Below are 20,073 nucleotides of genomic sequence, written 5' to 3'. Positions count from 1 at the left end.
TCTGACTGTATTTAAATAAACAAAAATAGCATGTGCATAATAATTTGTGTAAGTCATCTTGTTGGTTATATGTGAGATGTTGATATTTTTCCTGTTGTGTTTCTCAGAAGCGTCTGTACGTGAGTTTTGGTACGGAGGTGATTCACATCGACCTGCAGAGGTGTGACCTGTATGGAGATCAGTGTGAGCAATGTCTTTTATCCAGAGACCCCTATTGTGGTTGGAACGGTTCACGTTGTACCCACGTCTCAGAGTAAGATCTCATTACAATGTGTGAACAGAAATTACTAATAATAACTTAATAAAATAAGTTAGATGTAAAACACTTTGGGACAGATTTACTAAAAGCTTGCGCCAGTGCAAACCATCCATTTTGTCGTTAAATAATGACTGTCTGGATTTACTAAAGACGCGCAGTGGATAATTTGCCCTGTACAGGTGTGGTTTAGTTATTTTTGCGACTGACCTTATTGCATATGCATTTCTAGGAGTTTCCCTGTTAGACACAAAATTTGTGGGAGGAGATTATTTAAATAATTCACGCAACATGATTTTTCATGCAACAACAAATGTTTGCGTATGTGCTTTAACTGGTATTTGTTACAGAAAAAAGCATGTCTTTAATCATTTTGTGCTTGAAATGCCTACAATTGTTCTTTAACAGTTCTGAAAACGTATCTCAAACCCTGTTGCACACCGATACTCAAAACCACAACATGACTTACAAATGTAGATGAGACTAATGAAGACCATCTTATTCATATCTTTTTTTTTACAGAAATTCAATCCAGGACATACAGTTTTGCAGTAAGTTTCTGTTTGTTATAGCATGAGAGCATCAAAAAGTCTTTGCTTAATGAATAAATGTCATTTTAAATATAAAAGGTTATTCAAATGTCTACAGCTTTTGCATGGAAATTGTACAGTGTTTACCTATGAGATAAATCCAATCTGGCCAGTCTATATTTATATGATGCATCTAAGGGTGTATCCCAATTCACAGGCTGTGCCCTTCAAAGGCTGTACTGTATTTGAAGGGCAATGACGTCACCCGCCTGCGATGGAGGCTGTCCCATTTCGAAGGCTCCTTCACCTGCAGCCTCCAAATGTGGCTTTTTTCCCCCTTAAACCAGGACCGTGACGTCTGGGTATTTTAAAATAAACATTCAGAACTGTAGTTAAATAAAAGTGTATATTTTGCAAATTAAAGGTCATTATAACCGTTTTATTTCACTTCATGGACTTTGGAGGCTGCAGCCTTCCAATACAGAGTCTTGCCTTCAAATTCTGTAGCCTTAGAAGGATCCAGATCCTGAATTGGGATGCACCCTATGACACTTAGTAACTACCTAGTTCTCATTAACAAACAGCAGATCCACGTCCATATCAGTCATTACATAAAACTGAAAAAACTATTTTAACATTCAGTGAATCTTTTATAACATGTATGTTTTGACAGATTCAACTAAAGTCATTCATTCCAGAACAGAAATCGCTGCCACAGCGCCGGTGTTGATCATCTCGCCCTCCTCTAGATATTATCTGCACTGCCCAATAATATCAAATCACGCCTCATACCACTGGTACCACGGTAATACCCAGGTGGACTGTGTACGGGCCGATCAGGACTGTCTCTATCTCATTGAAAGTATGAAAAAATCTCATGAAGGTTTATACAGGTGTGTATCTTCAGAAGATAATTATCACATAAACATCAACAGATATGAGCTGAGTATGAGCTCTTCACCAGCACTTACCGTCAACACAATAGTTTTACCATGTTTATTACTTCTGTTGTTTACTCACCTGTTATTATAGATGAACACATTCACTGGATAGAGGCTCAATTGTTCAGTCTGTTGTTAGATGATTCATTTTAGCTTTTGTCTAATTTGAAGAGTTCCAAAACATGCCTGAACATTTTTGAACAAATGAGTTACTGCCTAAATCAGTATTGTATCAGGTTATTATTTAAAAGTAAATTCTTTATTTTATACAAAATCCAATATCCGCCGTGTTATTTTGTCATCTTTTCTCCCTTTTTTTCGCAAAACGTGATATATGCCACTCCTGCTTTTCAATGGATTTGAATTTTTTTATGTTATTATAATCTAAAGAAGCTATGTGAAAGTTTGAAACAGAAAATAGCGGTTTTTATCTTGTCACTTTCTTGGTATAGAAAACACGTTTTTAATTGCGTTTCAGAACCAAACTCTTCATTTATGAATAATCGGTTTATAAGAGGCGTCTCACACCCTTTATAAAGTATGCAAGAGGTGATTGAAAGATCAAATGAGTTTGTCAGATGTCCATCTGACGTCTGTCGTGCTATGGGAAGATTATTTATAATTGAATGATTCATTTAACTGGATGTGTAAAGATGAGGAGTGTTTAGCTGTTCTGTTTTTTTATCATCAGTGTTTTCTGTTTTTGTTAAAATGTTGAGTTCATCATCAACATGTAGCATGTAACATTGATATTGCTTGGGTTGAGATGCAGTGTGCTGTTTTTTTTATTAAACTCCAGGAGAATGCACATTAGTAATACATAGATACACCCGATTTAGCCAGTATTGACAAATTTTCATCTGTAGTCTTTATGATCCTACCTTAGATCCTCACGGGCAGAATGTTTTTATTATTGTGTTTTATAGTTTATTTTTAATCATTTATTTACATAATCATTTTATAATCATTAGTTATCCATATAATTGTTTATTTGATTATTCAACACTATTATTATTATTATCATCAATTTCATTATATCATTTTTATCATTATATTGTTTATTCATGTATTCACTCATTCATTAAGGTTTGTGGGATGTTGCTATAAAGTAGTTTCGGTATAACAGAGTTGATGTTGAATTTATGCTGGTTAGACGAAGTTTGAACATTGAGAAATATGCAACTGAAACTGTCCATCAATAAAACTTCGTTCCTATTTTACCATCATAAACTTTGTCTCGTGTTTGGCTTGTGTTTTTTTCTAGTAATGATCAATCAACCTCTTAACTGACAGAAGACTGTTAAACGAGTACATTTATATTTTTTGACGGGATCTAGCGTCGTAAATATTTTGTCTGTTGTGGAGACTTGATCTAACACGTGATATCATAAAAGCATATTTTTATATAATTGCTTTGGTATGACTATGTTTGCTCTGTGCACTTAAATTATATGATCACTGGAAGTAGAAGTAACATTGTACCCTCTTGTCTCTGTCTCTTGCTTTATGTTGATTTAAATATTTATTGTTTAAAGATTGTTTTGTGCAAATTGTTTGTTTAAAGATTTTTGCAAACTGTATTTTTATTTAAGTTTTGTTGGTTGTTGAAGTTCAGAATCTGTCACGTACACTATCTGAATAAATTCCTTCTGCTCATTCTGACCACAAGAAAACCATCTGAACAGAACCTCAGGAAGTTAAAAACTGCATTTCCCTGTTTCCTGTTTTCTGAGGTTTCCCCAACATGCAAGTCAGCATTTGTGCTGTTACGAAGAATAGATATTGTTGAGTAACATCTAACTGGGCTGAACTTTCACATAAAAAGCAGAAGCAAGAGGCAAATAAGCATGCAAATTGTGGAGGAATTAATAGAGAAGTTTATCTTATCTTGCTCCACATACTATGGTCAAGCGGTTGAGAATTCATCAAGTAATTAAACTTACTATTTTGATTGTTTAAACTACAAGTGATGAGTTGCTATAACTCATAAAATCAAGTTCAGATTACGTAGGGAATGAAAAAATACACTAAATTAAACGGCTACAAAAATGTATTAAATGAATATTTTTTTCCACAATTTTTGCATAAATCTACCAAATCGTCACAAAAATTCCATGATTTTAACTCTTTAATTGTCAAGTCAAGTTCATAAGTGGTGTCTCTGATTTGGGGAAAAACACACAGAAAATGACTGATTTTCAATATAAAAAGTGTTTGCAAACTGTATTTTTGTTTACCTTTTTCACAGTCTTGGGCATGCCAAAGATTGGTAAAAACATTGGCTTTTATGCATTTTTAGTTTTTGTGTAGCATTAGTTTTTATTTTTTCTCCATCATTTATTGTTAGTGGCTGTTTTTGCCCCATTGACTTCCATTATAACCACATTTTTAGATTTTTTTACTGTTGATCACCATGTGGCACTATTAACCCTTTAGTAGGCCTATGCAAAAACAAAGCTTCATTTCTGGCATGCACATTGAGTTATATGGAGTATAACTGCATAATAAAAGCATATTATTGTGCGTGCGTGAAAAAAAGATATTCTGTAAAAATCTTCTCTGCATCAGATTTATTAACATAATTTATTATGAACACATAAGTGTTTAGTCTTTCCAACAGACGATAGCGAGACGAGGTCTGCAATGAGCAACAGAGAATTCTGATATATATCAGGTTGTTATGAAAGACACTGACACAGAGATGCAGTTCAAACATAGACCAAAGTTTATTAGACAGACTTCACATTATATAGGGTACAGAAATGAAGTACTTGACCTGTTAGACAATATGTAATGTCTGGCACATATCTTGTGATCAGAACATTGAGTAAATCCGTTGAGACAGAACAATCCTGTGATCAATACCTTTGTAGACTGGCACTTATTTCTAGACAGTAATGGGTGCACATTTTAGTTTTAGGGAAGTGGGAACATGTCCTTAGATGCACTTAACCACAAACACTTTCCAGAAGGACCAAAAGGATATGTCACAATACCTTTCCTGACATGGCATATGCAAGCTAAGACAAATGAAAGTTATCATTGCTTCATAAGTCATACAAGGATAACTATAAAGAATCTGACAGAGCTTTACAGGTTATGTCTCACAGTCCCGTCTAACATCTGTACAGCAGGTATCTCACATATTATTTTACATTCAGAGAATCTAAAATGAGGCTTTGAAATGTTGAGTTTTAATATTCATCTCAGTATGTGAATTATTGCTATATACTAGTGTAATATAAAACTAAAGTTAAACACATAACCCATAAGTAATGTTAAAGATTTTAGGAGACTTCACCCACACTCTTACCCCCAAAAAAAAACTTTCTGCATTTTTTTCACAATTTAAATAACACTTAATTTACTATATTTTTATAGTGGTTTTACAAATAAGGACAATGGAGGTTTTGTATGCACACACTGCCCTCTGGTGACAGCACAAAAACATTAAATATATCGTGTGCTTATCATATAATTATACTGGACAGATTCTTCAAATGATCTTCAGTTTCCAAATCAGTCCTGGTTTGATTGACAGCAGGCGTCACCTTTTCTTTCCCTGCTTGTTGATGTTTTACTATATGCTTATGCACAACGCACTATTCTATTTCTATTTTGTGTATTTGGTATAAAACAATGTGTTTGCGTGGTTTATGGTTCAAAAAACAAATTATTTTTCACATACCGTACATTGTTGTAGCTCCAGATATGTTTGCATTGATTTTGTACAAAAACCATTGATTTGAAAAGCTCTGTGTCCCTGATTGGCCAGCTAATCTGTACGTTGTGTTTGGCCTGAATACCTCTGATGTCAGCCAGAAATGTGACGCTCATTACCATGTTTGAAAGATTCGGTCACAATGCAATGCTAACAGAAGTTAACTTACACGCTGTGAGTCCGAAGCGGGAGGAATTATGATAATGTCTGTCTTTACTACGTCACCAATCAGAAAGTAAACTGTTGCCTACAATCTGTGTGTTTGTTGTAGTCCAAGAAAAGAAATTTATGTTGAAGAAGAGGGGTTGTAAATTTTGCATATCGTTGACATGAACTAATACACTCTTACACAAAGGAAATGAAAAAACATGAATCAGAAGATAGGTGCTCTTTAAAGAAATTAGTGTAGAACTAGAAATTATACCTTAAGCCCTGAAGAGCAACATCAAAAAACATCAAGAAGAAAAAAAATTGTTCAAGTTGCCTTTTTCTTCTTCAAAAATATTTTTTCCCTTTTCCCATTTTTTTTTTCTAAATGTTTTATCTCTTTTAATCTTTTAAATCTTTTTTCCTCTTTCAAAAATGTTTTTTTTCTCTTTTAACATTAACTTTTTAATTACATTTTCAATTTGTTTCTCTTTCAAAACGTTTCCTTTCAAAATGTTTTTTTTCTCTTTTTTCTCTTTTAAAATGTTTTTGTCTATCAAGTCTTTTCTCTTTCAAATTCTTTTTCTTTCAAAATATTTTTTGTCTTTTTAAGTTTTTCATTCAAACTTTTTTTTCTCTTTTATTTTTCTATTTACCATTTTTTTCCTCTTTCAAAAAACAAACAAAAAATTATTTCAAAAAACACATTTTTTTCTTTTAAAAAATTTTTTTTTTCTTTTTCAAAAAATTTTTTTCTTTCAAAATGTTTTTTCCTCTTTCAATTTTTTTCTTTCAAAAAGTTTTTTGTCTCTTTCAAGTTTTTTCTTTTTCAAATGATTTTTTTTTCACATTTTTTTTTTCTTTCCAAATGTTTTTTTCTTACAATTTTAGGTTTTTTTCCTTTCAAAGAAATGTTTTTTTTTTTCAAAATGTCATCCCTTCCCAAAGTTTCTTGTCTTAAAGGTGACAGAGAATGAAAAAAAAAGTTGTTACCTTGTCTTAGTTGAATAATAGTCTACCCACATTCACAAACATACGAAAAGTGCTAGACATTCTGAACATAAAAAATCTTCCTTTAGAAATGTCTGCCAGAAAATGGCCCAATCTGAACAATGGATACATATTATGTAAAATGCATCTCACCCCCCCCCCACTCTCATTCAATTCCTTCCCCTTCAAAATAATTTGCATACATTCTGCCTCTCGGAAGTAAATTTCAGCAGTGTTTGCGAAGTTCAAGGCGAAATGGTGAGTCACGTTTGGAGGTGTGCTCTTCTATCTGTAACATTTTGGTCTGTCCGTGTTCTGAAGACAGCGAAGTTTACATTCTTTTGAGTGACAGCAAAGGCAGCCAATCAGCATCAAGTGCTTGCATTTCATAATGAGGTTGCCAGCCTGAAATAGGTGCAAAACCACGCGTTTAAGGCATTACAGACCCAACCAAAAATTTTTTGTCTACATGTCTCATCATTATGTCACATTTAATACTTTTTTCTCTTTTACATTTTTATCTTTAAAAAGACAGAAATAATTATTTCAAAAACAGATTTTTTTTCAAAATGTTTTTTTTTTCTCTTTTAAAATTTTTTTGTCTCTTTCAAGTTTTTTTTCAATTTCAATTTTTTTTCTTTCAAAATATTTTTTTTCAAACTTTTTTCTTTTATTTTTTTCTCTTTACCATTTTTTTCTCTTTCAAAAAACAAATCTTTCAAAAATATTTCTTTTCCAAAAAATTTTGTTTCTTGCAAAATGTTTTTCCTCTCTCAATTTATTTTTCTCTTTCAAAATGTTTTGTTTCTTTCAATTTTTTTTCACTTTCATTTTTTTTCTCTTTCCAATTAAAGGATGAGTTTAAATTAATTGTTTGGGAGGAGTGATATGTCAGTGAATTGTTTTATATGTTAAGTTCTTAATGGCAAAAAAAATTGTCTTTACACATTGTTTACATGACTTTATAGAAGTTTTTATTTTATAAATTTTAGAATACAAAAAGTTTATTTGTATTTGTATATTTACCTTTAGTTTACATTTGTGTTTAATTATAAACTTCAAGCCGTGTCCTCTATAGTTCTGCCAGCATAAACACAAATGCACTTTGAAAACTTACCATGATCGTCATTTTGTGAGATTTTGATACATAAAAATTGATATTTGTTAGACTTATCTCTATATTTTACTACACTCCATTTATTTCCTTTCATATCAATTCCTTTTAATTTCACTTTTTTGTAACATTTTTTGCATTACAATTTCTCCTTCGGAGCATTTCTCAGATCAGAATTTTTTTTCCCAAAACACTTTGTTTAATCTTCACATCATCAAGTCAGTTGTGCACAACATAAAAGCAAATTCTCATTGTTTTCAACAAATTGCAAATGCTTGATACAATCGTCCATTTTGTTTTCATCAAAATACATTAACTGTTTCTGTCTCACAAAACATTTAGTAGTTCATTGCATGAGTCATATGCAGAATGGTTGACCTTTTTGCCATGATCAGTTTTTTCAGTTTTTTTAGACTTGCAAATGAAACTGAATTGATAAACTGCTGATCACTGTAGAAGCCATTCTAAGTGCTTATTTGCTACGTTGTTGGAGGTTTTGATGTGCATGAGAATCAAAATTTTTCAGTTGATTACATTATACAGTCAACATTTTTAGTTTTGTTATTTTGTATTTATACTGTAAAATCTGATTTATTCAATACCACGTTTGTAACTTTTTTTACAGAATAAATGTGTGAATTCTGTCCAATCTTTTTCACACGAATGAGTAACTTCATATTGTTGCCATGTTCATTTACAACCATCATCAAAACAGCCATGAAGTTCACATCAGAAAATAATGACACATATATTTGTGTACTCTTGTTATATTGACAACATGGCTAATTATTTTGACTGTCTTGTTCATAAACAATGCCACAAAGACTTGATGTGACATACAAATTTACTTTTGAGGGATTTTTAAGTTACACACTTTTGAGGATGTTGTGCAGTTTTTGTATGAATTGTTCTGAGAAAAGCATGCATTATTTAGCAAATGTTATATTTGAATACACTACAAACAGGACAAAAAACAGCCGGATTGCGTTTGTTTTATTGTTCTTAACATCATAAAAGCATCAAGGACACGGGAACAGAACAGATCTGTATCTCTTCAACCTGCAAAATTTACACTACAATATTGTTACCCTGGTATCACTTCTATCGTACATGACTGCAGGGTCAAACAAGCTTCTTTTACAATGATATAAATCACCAAATATTCCATCATTCTCATTACAGCTTCAATATTACAGTGTGCATGATTGTGACGAATGATCTTTTATTGAAAAATGTCTTTTTAAGACTGCAGGTTCAAGACCAGTATCTCTCCTATTTTAAGATTATACATTTCTCAGCCCTTTAACTCGTGACATCCACCATTTGAACAATCAAATGATTTCACACTGAAATGCATAAACACAGACGCACAGAATGACTTCTTCACAAGAAGCATGTTTGGTTGGTTTTCCTCCAGTAAAACGCTTGTAAGCAGTATTTTACTTCAGAAAGGTTTCCAGTTGACAATTCATACATTTTAAATGTTGTGAGTTTAACAGCGGAAATGATACCAATCAAATCAGAGCAAAACATCAAACGAAAGTCTTTTTGCCCCGTCAATCATTTTCCATGCACGTGAGGCTTAATGACAAGGCAGAAGCGCATTATTTTACAGCAGAGCGACTTTGTTTCAGGAGAAGCTGCAGTACAGGCTATTGGCTGAAAGTTGAGTTTCCACCTTCTGTCAATGACGTCGAGAACACAGCCCGGCCGACTAGCTGCCTTACAGTATCACACACGCAAACATTTACACACGTGTGCAATCCCATGCGAGTGCACACTCTGGCCGTAAAGGTCTGGCCACGGTAGGAAAGAAAACGATTTGATACCTTGATTAGAAACGTAAGCGTCCACACTCACACAAACAGTCATTTCAAATAGGACATAATTATAGAAGGTACAAAAAAAAAAAAACAGTAGACAGTACATAATACAAACAAACACAAGCACGCTATTACGCTGCGGTTTGTTCTTGGGGCGTGTTTTCGTCTATTTCCATCACGCTACCATTTGGTTTCTTTTCCTGCTCTGCCTCCTTCTGTTAAAAACAAAGAAACGTCACTTGATTGTTAAACCATACAAATTTGGCTGATATGTAGTCTTGGTGTCACTTACTTTGGCGTCTCTCTCTGCAAACTTCTGAAACATGTTTGCATACAGGCGTTTGTCCTTCTCGTGTTGCGCTTTGATGTGTTTCTGGCAGAGCACGATCTGACTCTTTGCAGCTTTATTGGCTGGATACAACTGAGCGACGCGCTGGAAGTCCTCTCTCGCCCTGTCAAACTCCTTCATGACGACCAGCGCCTCTCCACGTCTAAACAAAGCCTTCTCATTATTTGAGTCCAGCTCCAGTGCCTTCATTTAAAACATAGTAACAGGAAGAAATAAAAACAAATCAGTCTGGGAAAGTATGCAGATTTACTAGCAAGTTATGCAGAATAAAGGGAGATTTATAGTCGTGCCGTAGCTGACGCGCACCTCGCAAAAATTTTAACAGCGCGTCAGTTCTATGCGGACCGAAGCGCTGTGATTGGTCTACCAGAACCACTCCCATCAGGTAAAAAAAACGGCGTCATACGTATTTCCAGTTGCGACGGTGAAAACAAAGATAAGCCAAGTTGGGGAGTGATTAAATTAATTGCATTTTCCTGTTCTCTTTTGATTGACAGGATATGTCCGTCATGACACATTTTTAAACGATGAGCTGATAGTGTGCAAAATGGCTTTTATTGATACAGATTATTGACTGATATATTGGCACATCCCTACTTGCAATACATCAAAACAACCCTGTTCCTAAAGATCTACCCTCCTGCTTGCTTTAGATCCAACACTGCTTCCAATTTTTTAAGGTAGCTGTGAAAAGCTTGATTAGCAGGTTAAGGTGTGTTTGATTTGGGTTGGAGGTGAACTCTGCAGGAAAGTAGATTTCCAGGAACAGGGTTGGTGACCACAGCATTAAAATAAATCATTTCTTTGAAGGAAAGAAAACTGCTACTGCTAAAACTACACACAAGGAAATGTTTAATAAGAGAAACATGTAAAATCTAGATCAATCCTGACACGTCCTAATTCCTACCTTGTCACAGTTGTCAAGCGCAGGACTTGGCTCATGCAGTTTCAAGTAGCACATAGCCAGGTTAAGATAAGCAGCCAATCGCAGTGCTTTGGCTTTCTCTTCCTCTTCCCCCTGCAGACTGGATTCACTTTCAAGCCAGGATACGATGCGTTTATATTGCACGGCTGCTTGCTTGTATTTCCCTTCCTGTGCACATGAACACACCAATTACTGTCAGCATTCAACAAGACCACATACAGTCATTTAAAAATAAAACTCATTACAATAAATAGCACCATTTCTACCTTAAAATACTGAGTTCCTTTCTCTTTGACGATGACGCTTTGTTCCAGTTTCTCAAAGGAGTTCATTTCCCATGACTCTTTGGCCTGCATGACAAAATAAACATCTCTTACATGAAACAGCTACTGAATACACATATAGTGTTGAACTCGTTACTTATTGTGGTATAAATCTCAAATCAAGTTTGACCAGAAACGTGAGATTTCTTGTGGCACAATAAGGAATTACAAACATGTTCCCAGATGATCAAAGCACCCATTACACTTCTGTCTTGAGATCCATTTATTTTTCTTATGATACTGTAATATTATAATTTTTTAAATTATTATATATACATGAAAAACTCTCTATTACACTAAACATATCAAATGCACCACAGTTTAGGATGAATAACTAACTATTCTGTACGTGTACAGCATGCACACTATGCGCTGACCCTTGTGTACGTGTAAAAAGTGAAGTATACTTAGGTCTTAAAGGGACAAAAACAAGGTAAGATTATTCAAACCTTCTCAAAAAGTCCTGACATAATACAGAAATATATTTTCATAATGCAATCACTACAAAATCATCTGCTTGGCATTACGCAGTACTGGAGTGTAAATGTGATAATATTACGGTAATAAATTAGTATGAGCCACTTTTAAAGTGACAGTACAACAGATATCCAAACACGTGCAAATGCACATGCATTTTACATTCTTGCATGAAGTTATGAAATCTATTAATAGTTTGTAGAGTAGACCATGGCATCGTGCATTATTTTTTATTGTGCCATGATTTGTACAGGAATTGCACAGCATATACTGTGACATCACCCAACCCAAGTTATCTAGTTAAGTCATTGTTTTCAGGTTATCAAGAAAATAATAATAATAATAATAATAATAATAAGATATGGCTGCTGTCGACCTTTGCATATTTTTGGAAACTTAATTCTTGCCATTTCTGTTTGGCGCTTCATGCATTACAGAAATTACACTTAACATAAATCACAACATTCATTGTGCGGCTGTCTTTTATCCGATTTTAATATTTGGTTGTGGATTTTACAGTGGTTTAATTTAGGAGGACACACTGACCTTCTCAAACGCTTTCAGCTTGATTTTGTACTGCAGGGTAGCACCAGGAGGAATGTTGAATTTATCGCTGCCAGCAGCTCCAAAGCCATACCTGAGATTTGTTGTAAAAACAAAAACATTATTACTACACGCACATCATCGATAAGACGGTCTGAACACTTTTTAGCAGTTGTGTGACGAGTGTTTTTTACTTTGGTTTAATGGTGAAGAGCGACTCCTCTCCCTCCTCCATAGCCTGCAGGGCTTTCTCCACACCTGGAGGCAAACCTAAACTCTCACCATCTCCCACTTCAAACTTCAGCTCACGCTCATCGAAGACACGCTCCTCATGAGAGCCCTCCAAACACACTAGTACAAAGAAAAGTCAATTATTATTAAAAATATGAACAATAAATGATTCAAACATGAAGAAGTATTCAAATTACGATGAAGGTGTGACTTCTGCTTTAGTTGGGTGATAACATTTTTGTCAACACTCTTATCCCAAATTTACTCACAGAGGAGGATAAATCAAGAAAAATATTGTTTTGTTTAGCAACTAATTTTGGTGTCTTCACAAAATTAACAACTCTGTTAAATCTTTTCTGCTGCACAAACTAAATGCATTAAAGGGGACATATTATGAAAATCTGACTTTTTCCATGTTTAAGTGCCATAATTGGGTCTCCAGTGCTTCTATCAACCTAGAAAACGTGAAAAAGATCAACCTAGTAACTTAGTTATGGTAAACCGTTCTCTGCAAGCATGTGAAAAATAGCTAATTGAAATTTGGTCATAATTATAATGTTTTAATAATACCACCCCTTAATATGCACTATCCAACCACAGCATTGCAATTTAGAACACAGAGAAAGAGTGAGTTTCAATGTCAACAAAGCACACTTATGGTGATCAGTGTTTGCATTATCCGCTCATTTGCATTTGAAAGGACACACCCAAAAACGGCACATTGTTGCTCTCACCTACAAAGGTGCAATTTTTACATATTATAATAAATATGGTACTTTGAGCTAAGACTTCACATATGTACTCTGGGGACACCAAAGATTTATTTTACATCTTAAAGTCTCATGAAATGTCCCCGTTAAAACATTGCTTAAGGTCCAAGTGATCGTTGATTTATTAAAGGGATAGTTCACCTAAAAAAGAAAATTCTGTCATCATTTACTCATCCTCATGTTGTTCTAAACCTGTAATTTCTTTTTTCTGATGAACACAAAAGCAGATATTTCAAGAAATGAGGGTAAACACACAGCAAAAATATGATGGAATTTAACGGACACCGTCAATGGTGTGCTTACATCATTTATCAAAATATTTTCTTCATAATTTATCACAATACTTCCAAAATATTTTTTTCCTACTATGGAAGTCAATGGTCACTATTATGCTGCGTTTACACCAGCTGCGGTAGAGGCGGCAAGTGTGGGTGATTTACATGTTAAGTCAATGCAAAGACACACTTACACGCGGAGTACTATCCGCGCGTTCAGTGCGAATTGAGCGTTGCCGCGGGAAATGCGAGAGTTGAAAAATCTGAACTTCGGCGGATTTCCGTGCCGCGTTAACCAATCAGGACCTTGCTGTAACGTGATTACAGGAAGCAAGTGGAGTCTCCGCTGAGTCACAGAAGCCCCTCCCATGACGCGGATTTCCACGTGAATTTCTCTAATTACTAGAATTTCATGCGCGGATGAAGCAAATGAACTCAAATGTTCAAGCGTCCAACTATGTGCGAATACGGCGCTTTGCCGCCCCTACCACGGCTGGTGTAAACACAACATTAGAGCTTAAATTCTTAAGACTCTCTGTCCGACCCCAGACAGATATTATGTTTTACTATGCACAAACAGATGCTTTACAAATTACATGTGCAAAATTCAGAATTAAATCAATGTGCTACAATTTTTACAAAAAAAGAGTCTGTAGTAGCCTACGTGTTTTAGCCATAAAATAAGCACATTAAGTTACAAGTTTGTTAAGTTTTGTTTTAAAGAAAGGTTTTCTTTAAAGTGAATTTCGTTTAGTATAAATTGTATTTTTATTTTAATACATTTTTCAAAAACCAATTGCCTGGGTTTAATACATAAAAAGCAATATAGCAGAGAATATAATAGTGACATGGAGGCGCCGGCGCGCCCCAATCCCACTTACACCATTTGAAACACACGCTGTCACCGAATTTACATATGAAGAGTTTCGTTGCAAAACGAGATAACTCCGTTTTTAACATTTTTGGCTCATAATTACAGTGAACGTGTCGGGCCGGGCCTGGCTTGGACACAACGTGCTCGGGTAGGGTCGGGCTTGATTTGTTGGGCCCAATCTAAGCTCTAGTCACTATCTGCTGTGTGTTTACCATCATTTCTCAAAATGTCTTCTTTTATGTCCATCAGAAAAAAAAAATATACAAGTTTAGAACAACATGAGGATGAGAATTTTCATTTTAAGGTGAACTATCCCTTTAATACAATTTTAAAACATCTTTTGTGAGAACAGCGTGTTTACCTTCTACAGTCGCTCCCTCATTAGGTTTTGTGTAACCTTCCCCCTTATTGATGATCCTGCGAATTATTCCACCATCTTCATCTTCAGTGAGGTCCTCCCCACGAAACTCAAACAACTCCACCTGGAACAGACAAAAAATAACAGATACGTCAAAGTGTAAAATCTTCATAATCAAACATACAATACAGTTCATTCATTCACATGACTGGATCTCACCTGGAACAGAAGGGTAGCGTTGGGTGGGATTTTGGGTGGGCTGCCAGCAGCTCCATAGGCGTACTCAGGTTTGCAAATCAACTGACAGATTTCACCAATCTTCATCGTGGCCACACCAATGTCCCATGCTTTGATAACCTGACCTGTAAAACATAAAAAAATAAAAAATAAATAAAGAAATGACATCCGTGTCTAAACTTTGCACTTGCTTGTGCTTGTTTATATATAGGTTACATTTTACATTTACACATTTAGCAGCTGCTTGACCTTTAGTGATGCTACAGGAACTAGGGCTGTAACGATTAATCGTGTGTCCCATTAAAAAATCCATTCTGAATTCTGTGTTTCATGCACAGCTTGTGTGTGTACTACGACATTTGGTCAGTAGGAAGTCCTTATCAATCTAAAATCATTATGAGTCGAAATCGTTTATAATGTGCATTTAAAAAAAGCAACACTCGTTAAACAAAATAATTCAAAATATTCTTTATCATCATAAAAAATACCTGAAACAATTTGAAGAACAGCGATATAAATATTCCTGTAGACACTTCCTGGAATAGCGTTCGTAATACTACTACTTCAGTGGCACAAAGGAAGTTTCTGCACGAGAGCGCCCCCTGGCTTTGGGATGTGCCGGGATTTCACCGTAATTCATTAAAATTAATTCATTGAGAAAACGCGCATTTGAACGGTTAATCGTTACAGCCCTAACAGGAACATATAAATGTTTAATCAATGAGTGCGTTTACATGCACAGTCTTACACCGATTATGCTTAGTAAACTGATAACACGTGGGGTCACGTAAACGCATAAAACGGTTTTCTTTAATCGGGTAAAAGTCCATAAACGGCGTAAGCAAAAACCGATCGGCACAGGTAGTTTTTTGCTCATTACCCTGATTTCGCGTGGCATGTAAACACCTTAACCGGCTTTCTCACGATTTTGTCCATGTGCGCATGTCTCAGCGTGTGAAAGATAAACATCAGACGCGGAAGTAATCGCAAAGTACAGCATAAAAGCATTTGGCAGAGAAACTGCAAAAATAAAAACTGATGTTATATATACAGGTTCTGGAGACACAAAAAAAGATAAAACAATATAGCTTAAGACAGATATGCCATCGGCTTTTCGATCGGCTGTTATGTATAGGCGATGACGTCACTACCTGCGAAGCAGATTTTTGATAGTTATCCGCTTATTCTGTGCATGTAAACATACTCATTGTTTTTACACTTTCCAGAGACGGGGTGCATGATTTTAACACTTTGGAAAAGGAAGTCGGCCGAGTACCAAAACACACTTGTAGCCAATCAGCAATAAGGGGGGGCGTGTCTACTAAACGACACCCATGCCTGGGTTGTCAACGTTGGCTTTCAGAGATCATGCACCCCATCTTTAATGTACTATACTGCAATGTGTAGACCCATACAATCAAAGCTATAATTTTGTGGCTTTTTGTGTCGATACTTTACTATTTGACAAGGTTACTTTATTACTTATATCGCTAATAAACAAAGCTATTGGTTTATTTTCTTATTCACACGGTAGGTTGAATTTAAGTTATTGTGTTTAGTTTGTTTTTTTCTAACAGGAGTTAACACAGGAGTTTACTCTCTTGCCCTTCTACCCCATCTTTGTCAAGAGGAAGTACAAAACAAAAATGCATTGTGCCAAGTACAAATGACAATAAAGATCTTGAAGCTTTATATCATAAAATGCAAGGGCATTCAATTTAAGATATTTTTAAATGGGAAACACGATGAATCATCACAGCCCTAAAATGCATTTGACCTCCACAACACCCACCTTTCCCCAGTTCAAATGAAAACTTCTCCCCTCGATCGCGGCTGGAGTCGAACTGTGTGCCATCCAGCAGCGTACCGACATAGTGCACAAATACTTTATCACCGGTCATAGGCAACTCAGTGCCCGTACCCTCCACCTTAACCAGCTGTAGGAGAGATAAATTATCAATCTGTTAGTTGCGTTGGATGCTACACCTGTGATCTGTCAATCTTTAAAGACTGCCGGGCAGAAACATGTTCACATACACGAATACCAGATGAACGATGTTGGTATATAATAATGACATTTAAATTGTGCCAGATATCACATTACATCTTTTGTTTGTAGACATATCAATTAGATCGTAATGCATATTTAATGCTTCAAAAACAGGTTATTCCTGTCTTAGTCTGCATGTCCACCTGTAAACACATTGGTGATCAAAACAAAAAAAAAGAGACATTTCTAACAGGCAAGTTATTATCATACACTGGTAGTTATCTCAAACTAACCCACTTAAGATTAGATGTTTGGCTAATATCATTCATTGCATGACACACTATAGTGCACTGCAGCCAACAGCTAAGCTAACATGCTAATGTTGACTATTTACTAACATTAGATTAACAAGGATGCTATTTGATTTTAAAAGCAGATTAGAATTAGTTGTAATGATAAAAATACTTAGTTTGCACTTGATATACTGTGTCAACTGGGCTGACCAATCACAGGAGTTAACACTGCTGCTGACTAACGTTAGCCATGGAAAGATCTAGCAATAATGCATCATCAACAAAGAGATTTTTTTTATTTTATTCTAGTCAATAAAATAAAACAATCTGCACAAAACAGTTTATTTACACTTTTCAGTGAACGGAGTAAACAAAGAAACAGGGGCTCGTGCAGTCACACCTCCTTGAATAAGATTTAAACGCAGCTCATTCGACTGCAGTATTTACCTTTAAAACACCTCCATCTTTCTTCGGGGTAATGTCTTCACCCTCGATGGGGATGCTGGAGCCATCATTTACCACCTCTTCAGCAGTCATATTTGATGTATTAAGAGTTTATTTCCCTCAAAGTGAGTCTGAAGTAGATCAAGTCTCCTCGTGTCTGCCCTCCACAGATATCAGTGAGGACTCGACGTCTGCACGTATAAACGGATTTAATATCGCTAACCGAGATCGCGTTTGGTCTTCTAGAAGCCTCGAGGGCGTGTTAGTGGCGATTCGTGGCTGTTAAATGTGCTTTATAATCCACGGACGGGCTGTACGACGCGTTTATATAACCTCCGGCCCCGCCACTGGAAACTGAATCGACTCAGCGAACTTTCCAGAGCTGCGGCTAGATAGCGAGGAGATGGTTGAGTCTAGAATGGTGATCTTAGGAACCGTCGCTAAATTCTTAACTACAGTTAAAAACGAAAACATCGTAGGTTTCATTTTTAAATACGGTTTTATAACGTATACAGCTGAAATAACATTAAACAACATTTAATAAAAGTTATTAAATTATGTTTCAATTTTTTTTACAGATAGCGTATATACATAGCTTTACAACATTAACATACATGTCAACATTGGGATTTGAACTGTATACTGTATGCCCAAAAATGATGGGAAACATTATTAAAATATCAATAAGGTTTGGTCTTTTGCTTCTTTTTATTTTTATTACATGACACAATATAACATGTTGAGGTATATGAACGAGTTTTACTTGTTTTAAAAAAATGAATTTAAAATGTTTATGAGTGAAACTGAAGGTTGGATTAAACATGAAACGCACATGATTGTTGTCATCAGTGAGGCAACCAATCACGAAGGTGTGGAGGTGTGTCGTCATCAGAACCCCATGCAAGTCTGCGGCCGATTAAACAGCGCTGCATGAAGTCGAACACACCTTTAATCTATCTCAGGACCCACCAAAAATATTTTGTTTGGAAACATGCAGAAAAATACATTAAAAAATTTTTAAAAAATTATTTGCAATCCCAACTACCTTATATCAAAACCATTGCCATTAACAGGTCATTCACTACAACAACCAAGTGACTTTGTGTGACTCACTAGTGTGTCCTGATCCACAGTTTGAAAACCCCTAGGTAAGAGAACAGATGGGGGATAGCTTTTTCAATTTGTTGTGTAGCTCTCCTGAATCTGCAAGGGATGTATCAAATATGCCCATTGGGATATTTTTATAGAAAAAAAAAAATACGGGAGAAAGACTGGAATTTAAAAAAAAACTGGATGTTTGTGGGATAGAATGGTAAAATATGCGAGAATCCTGGGGAAAATGGAAGGGTTGACAGTAGGGGTGGGCGATATGACCAAAATTTTATTTCACGATAGGATTTATTTTATATCATGATAACGATATGTATCACAGTAGAGGTTTTTTATCTTTAATAAGGTTTTTATGTTATCAAAATAATTAATGCCATAGAATTTTCATAATTTTCACAAAAAACTTATACATGCATAAAAAAGACAAAATTCAAGCTCACTGAAATATAAACAGCCAGTAATAAAAGAATGATGTACATTATATATATATATATTTAAAGGCAGAAAAGTGAGTTAGTCAAGAGCAGTGAGAGATTTTCACAAAAACATGAGTAACAGACAGACAAAATTAGGTAACTTCCCCTTTAAGACCAATGTCCAAATCCAGTCTACTGTTACACATGTGTTTTTTTTATTTCAACTGTTTACTTTCTCTTAAGCCCTTAATTGTAATTTTTATGAGGAAACTAGCAAAGACGGGAATTTTGACGCATATATGTATTTAGGGCAAATAAATTGACAAAAATGTTCGCGAGCTTAATGAGCAGTTGATCCGTGACTTGCATGCTCCTCTCACACAAAAACAGCGTGTTCATATAGCTCTGTTGTTTGTGTTTCAATGGCTTAAAATCACTTGTTTAAAACAGCGGTGCTTTAATACATGTACAAACGTTAAATTTTCTTGACCAGGTGCACAGCAACGTGATGTAGGCGCGTAACCTTGATAGAAAGGATAGTTGAAAATCTCTATTGGTTTATTATATTTACCGGTTTATCGCCCACCCATATCCTATCTACCTCCGACTATTAAAGGGACACAAGGCAGCATTTTTATGTTAATAAATCATCTTCGTAAGTCGGTATATGGTTAAATGACTCATTACATGACGAATGAAGACCCTCTCGCCCGCCCCTACCGTCTGTAGGAAGAATACCCCACTTGCAAGTTCGCTGTATCCGACCCGGTGTCCTTCAGTCTGGTAAAGTCTCAGATATAGAAAGCATTTACTCCCCGACACTGGGGGGAGCTAGTAGAGAAATAATACTCAGACTTGCCTGGTGTGCCTTTAAAATAGACATTTCACAAAAAAAGGCGAATACATTGCTTACTTCTGCGTTTGAAAAAAAGGTGG

At 35.3% G+C, this 20,073-nt stretch overlaps 2 protein-coding genes across 2 annotated transcripts in view; one reads left to right on the top strand and one right to left on the bottom strand.

Moving 5' to 3' along the window:
- LOC141349753 (semaphorin-7A) overlaps nucleotides 1–2,086 on the top strand; it is a 28,317-nt gene extending 26,231 nt beyond the window's left edge. The window contains exons 12-14 of the mRNA XM_073853894.1: nucleotides 108–253; nucleotides 779–807; nucleotides 1,460–2,086. Of these exons, the coding sequence (XP_073709995.1) occupies nucleotides 108–253; nucleotides 779–807; nucleotides 1,460–1,818 (534 nt within the window). The 3' untranslated portion in view covers nucleotides 1,819–2,086. The remainder of the gene's footprint in view (nucleotides 1–107; nucleotides 254–778; nucleotides 808–1,459) is intronic.
- A 6,589-nt stretch (nucleotides 2,087–8,675) lies between these two features.
- fkbp4 (FKBP prolyl isomerase 4) lies at nucleotides 8,676–18,020 on the bottom strand. Its single transcript, XM_055174550.2, has 10 exons — nucleotides 17,615–18,020; nucleotides 16,677–16,821; nucleotides 14,867–15,009; nucleotides 14,651–14,771; nucleotides 12,334–12,490; nucleotides 12,143–12,233; nucleotides 11,063–11,146; nucleotides 10,779–10,964; nucleotides 9,815–10,054; nucleotides 8,676–9,737 (listed from the first exon to the last, which is right to left on the bottom strand). Exons 1-10 carry the CDS (start codon nucleotides 17,702–17,704, stop codon nucleotides 9,654–9,656), a joined length of 1,341 nt encoding a protein of 446 aa, XP_055030525.2. The 5' UTR covers nucleotides 17,705–18,020; the 3' UTR covers nucleotides 8,676–9,653.
- Between the last annotated feature and the right edge of the window lie 2,053 nt (nucleotides 18,021–20,073).

The sequence above is a fragment of the Misgurnus anguillicaudatus genome, chromosome 15 (genome assembly GCF_027580225.2).
Source record: "Misgurnus anguillicaudatus chromosome 15, ASM2758022v2, whole genome shotgun sequence".
Lineage (NCBI taxonomy): Eukaryota > Metazoa > Chordata > Actinopteri > Cypriniformes > Cobitidae > Misgurnus > Misgurnus anguillicaudatus.
The sequence above is the reverse complement of the archived record's forward strand: the minus strand, read 5'-3'. Positions and strand labels throughout refer to the sequence as shown.

Excerpts from the sequence above, each read along its gene's own strand:
- fkbp4 (XM_055174550.2), bottom strand. The coding sequence starts at position 17,704 with ATGACTGCTGAAGAGGTGGTAAATGATGGCTCCAGCATCCCCATCGAG. Across the intron at positions 16,822-17,614 it reads AAGATGGAGGTGTTTTAAAG|CTGGTTAAGGTGGAGGGTAC; the intron begins GTAAATACTGCA and ends TCTCTCCTACAG. Across the intron at positions 12,491-14,650 it reads TGAGGGAGCGACTGTAGAAG|TGTGTTTGGAGGGCTCTCAT; the intron begins GTAAACACGCTG and ends TCTTTGTACTAG.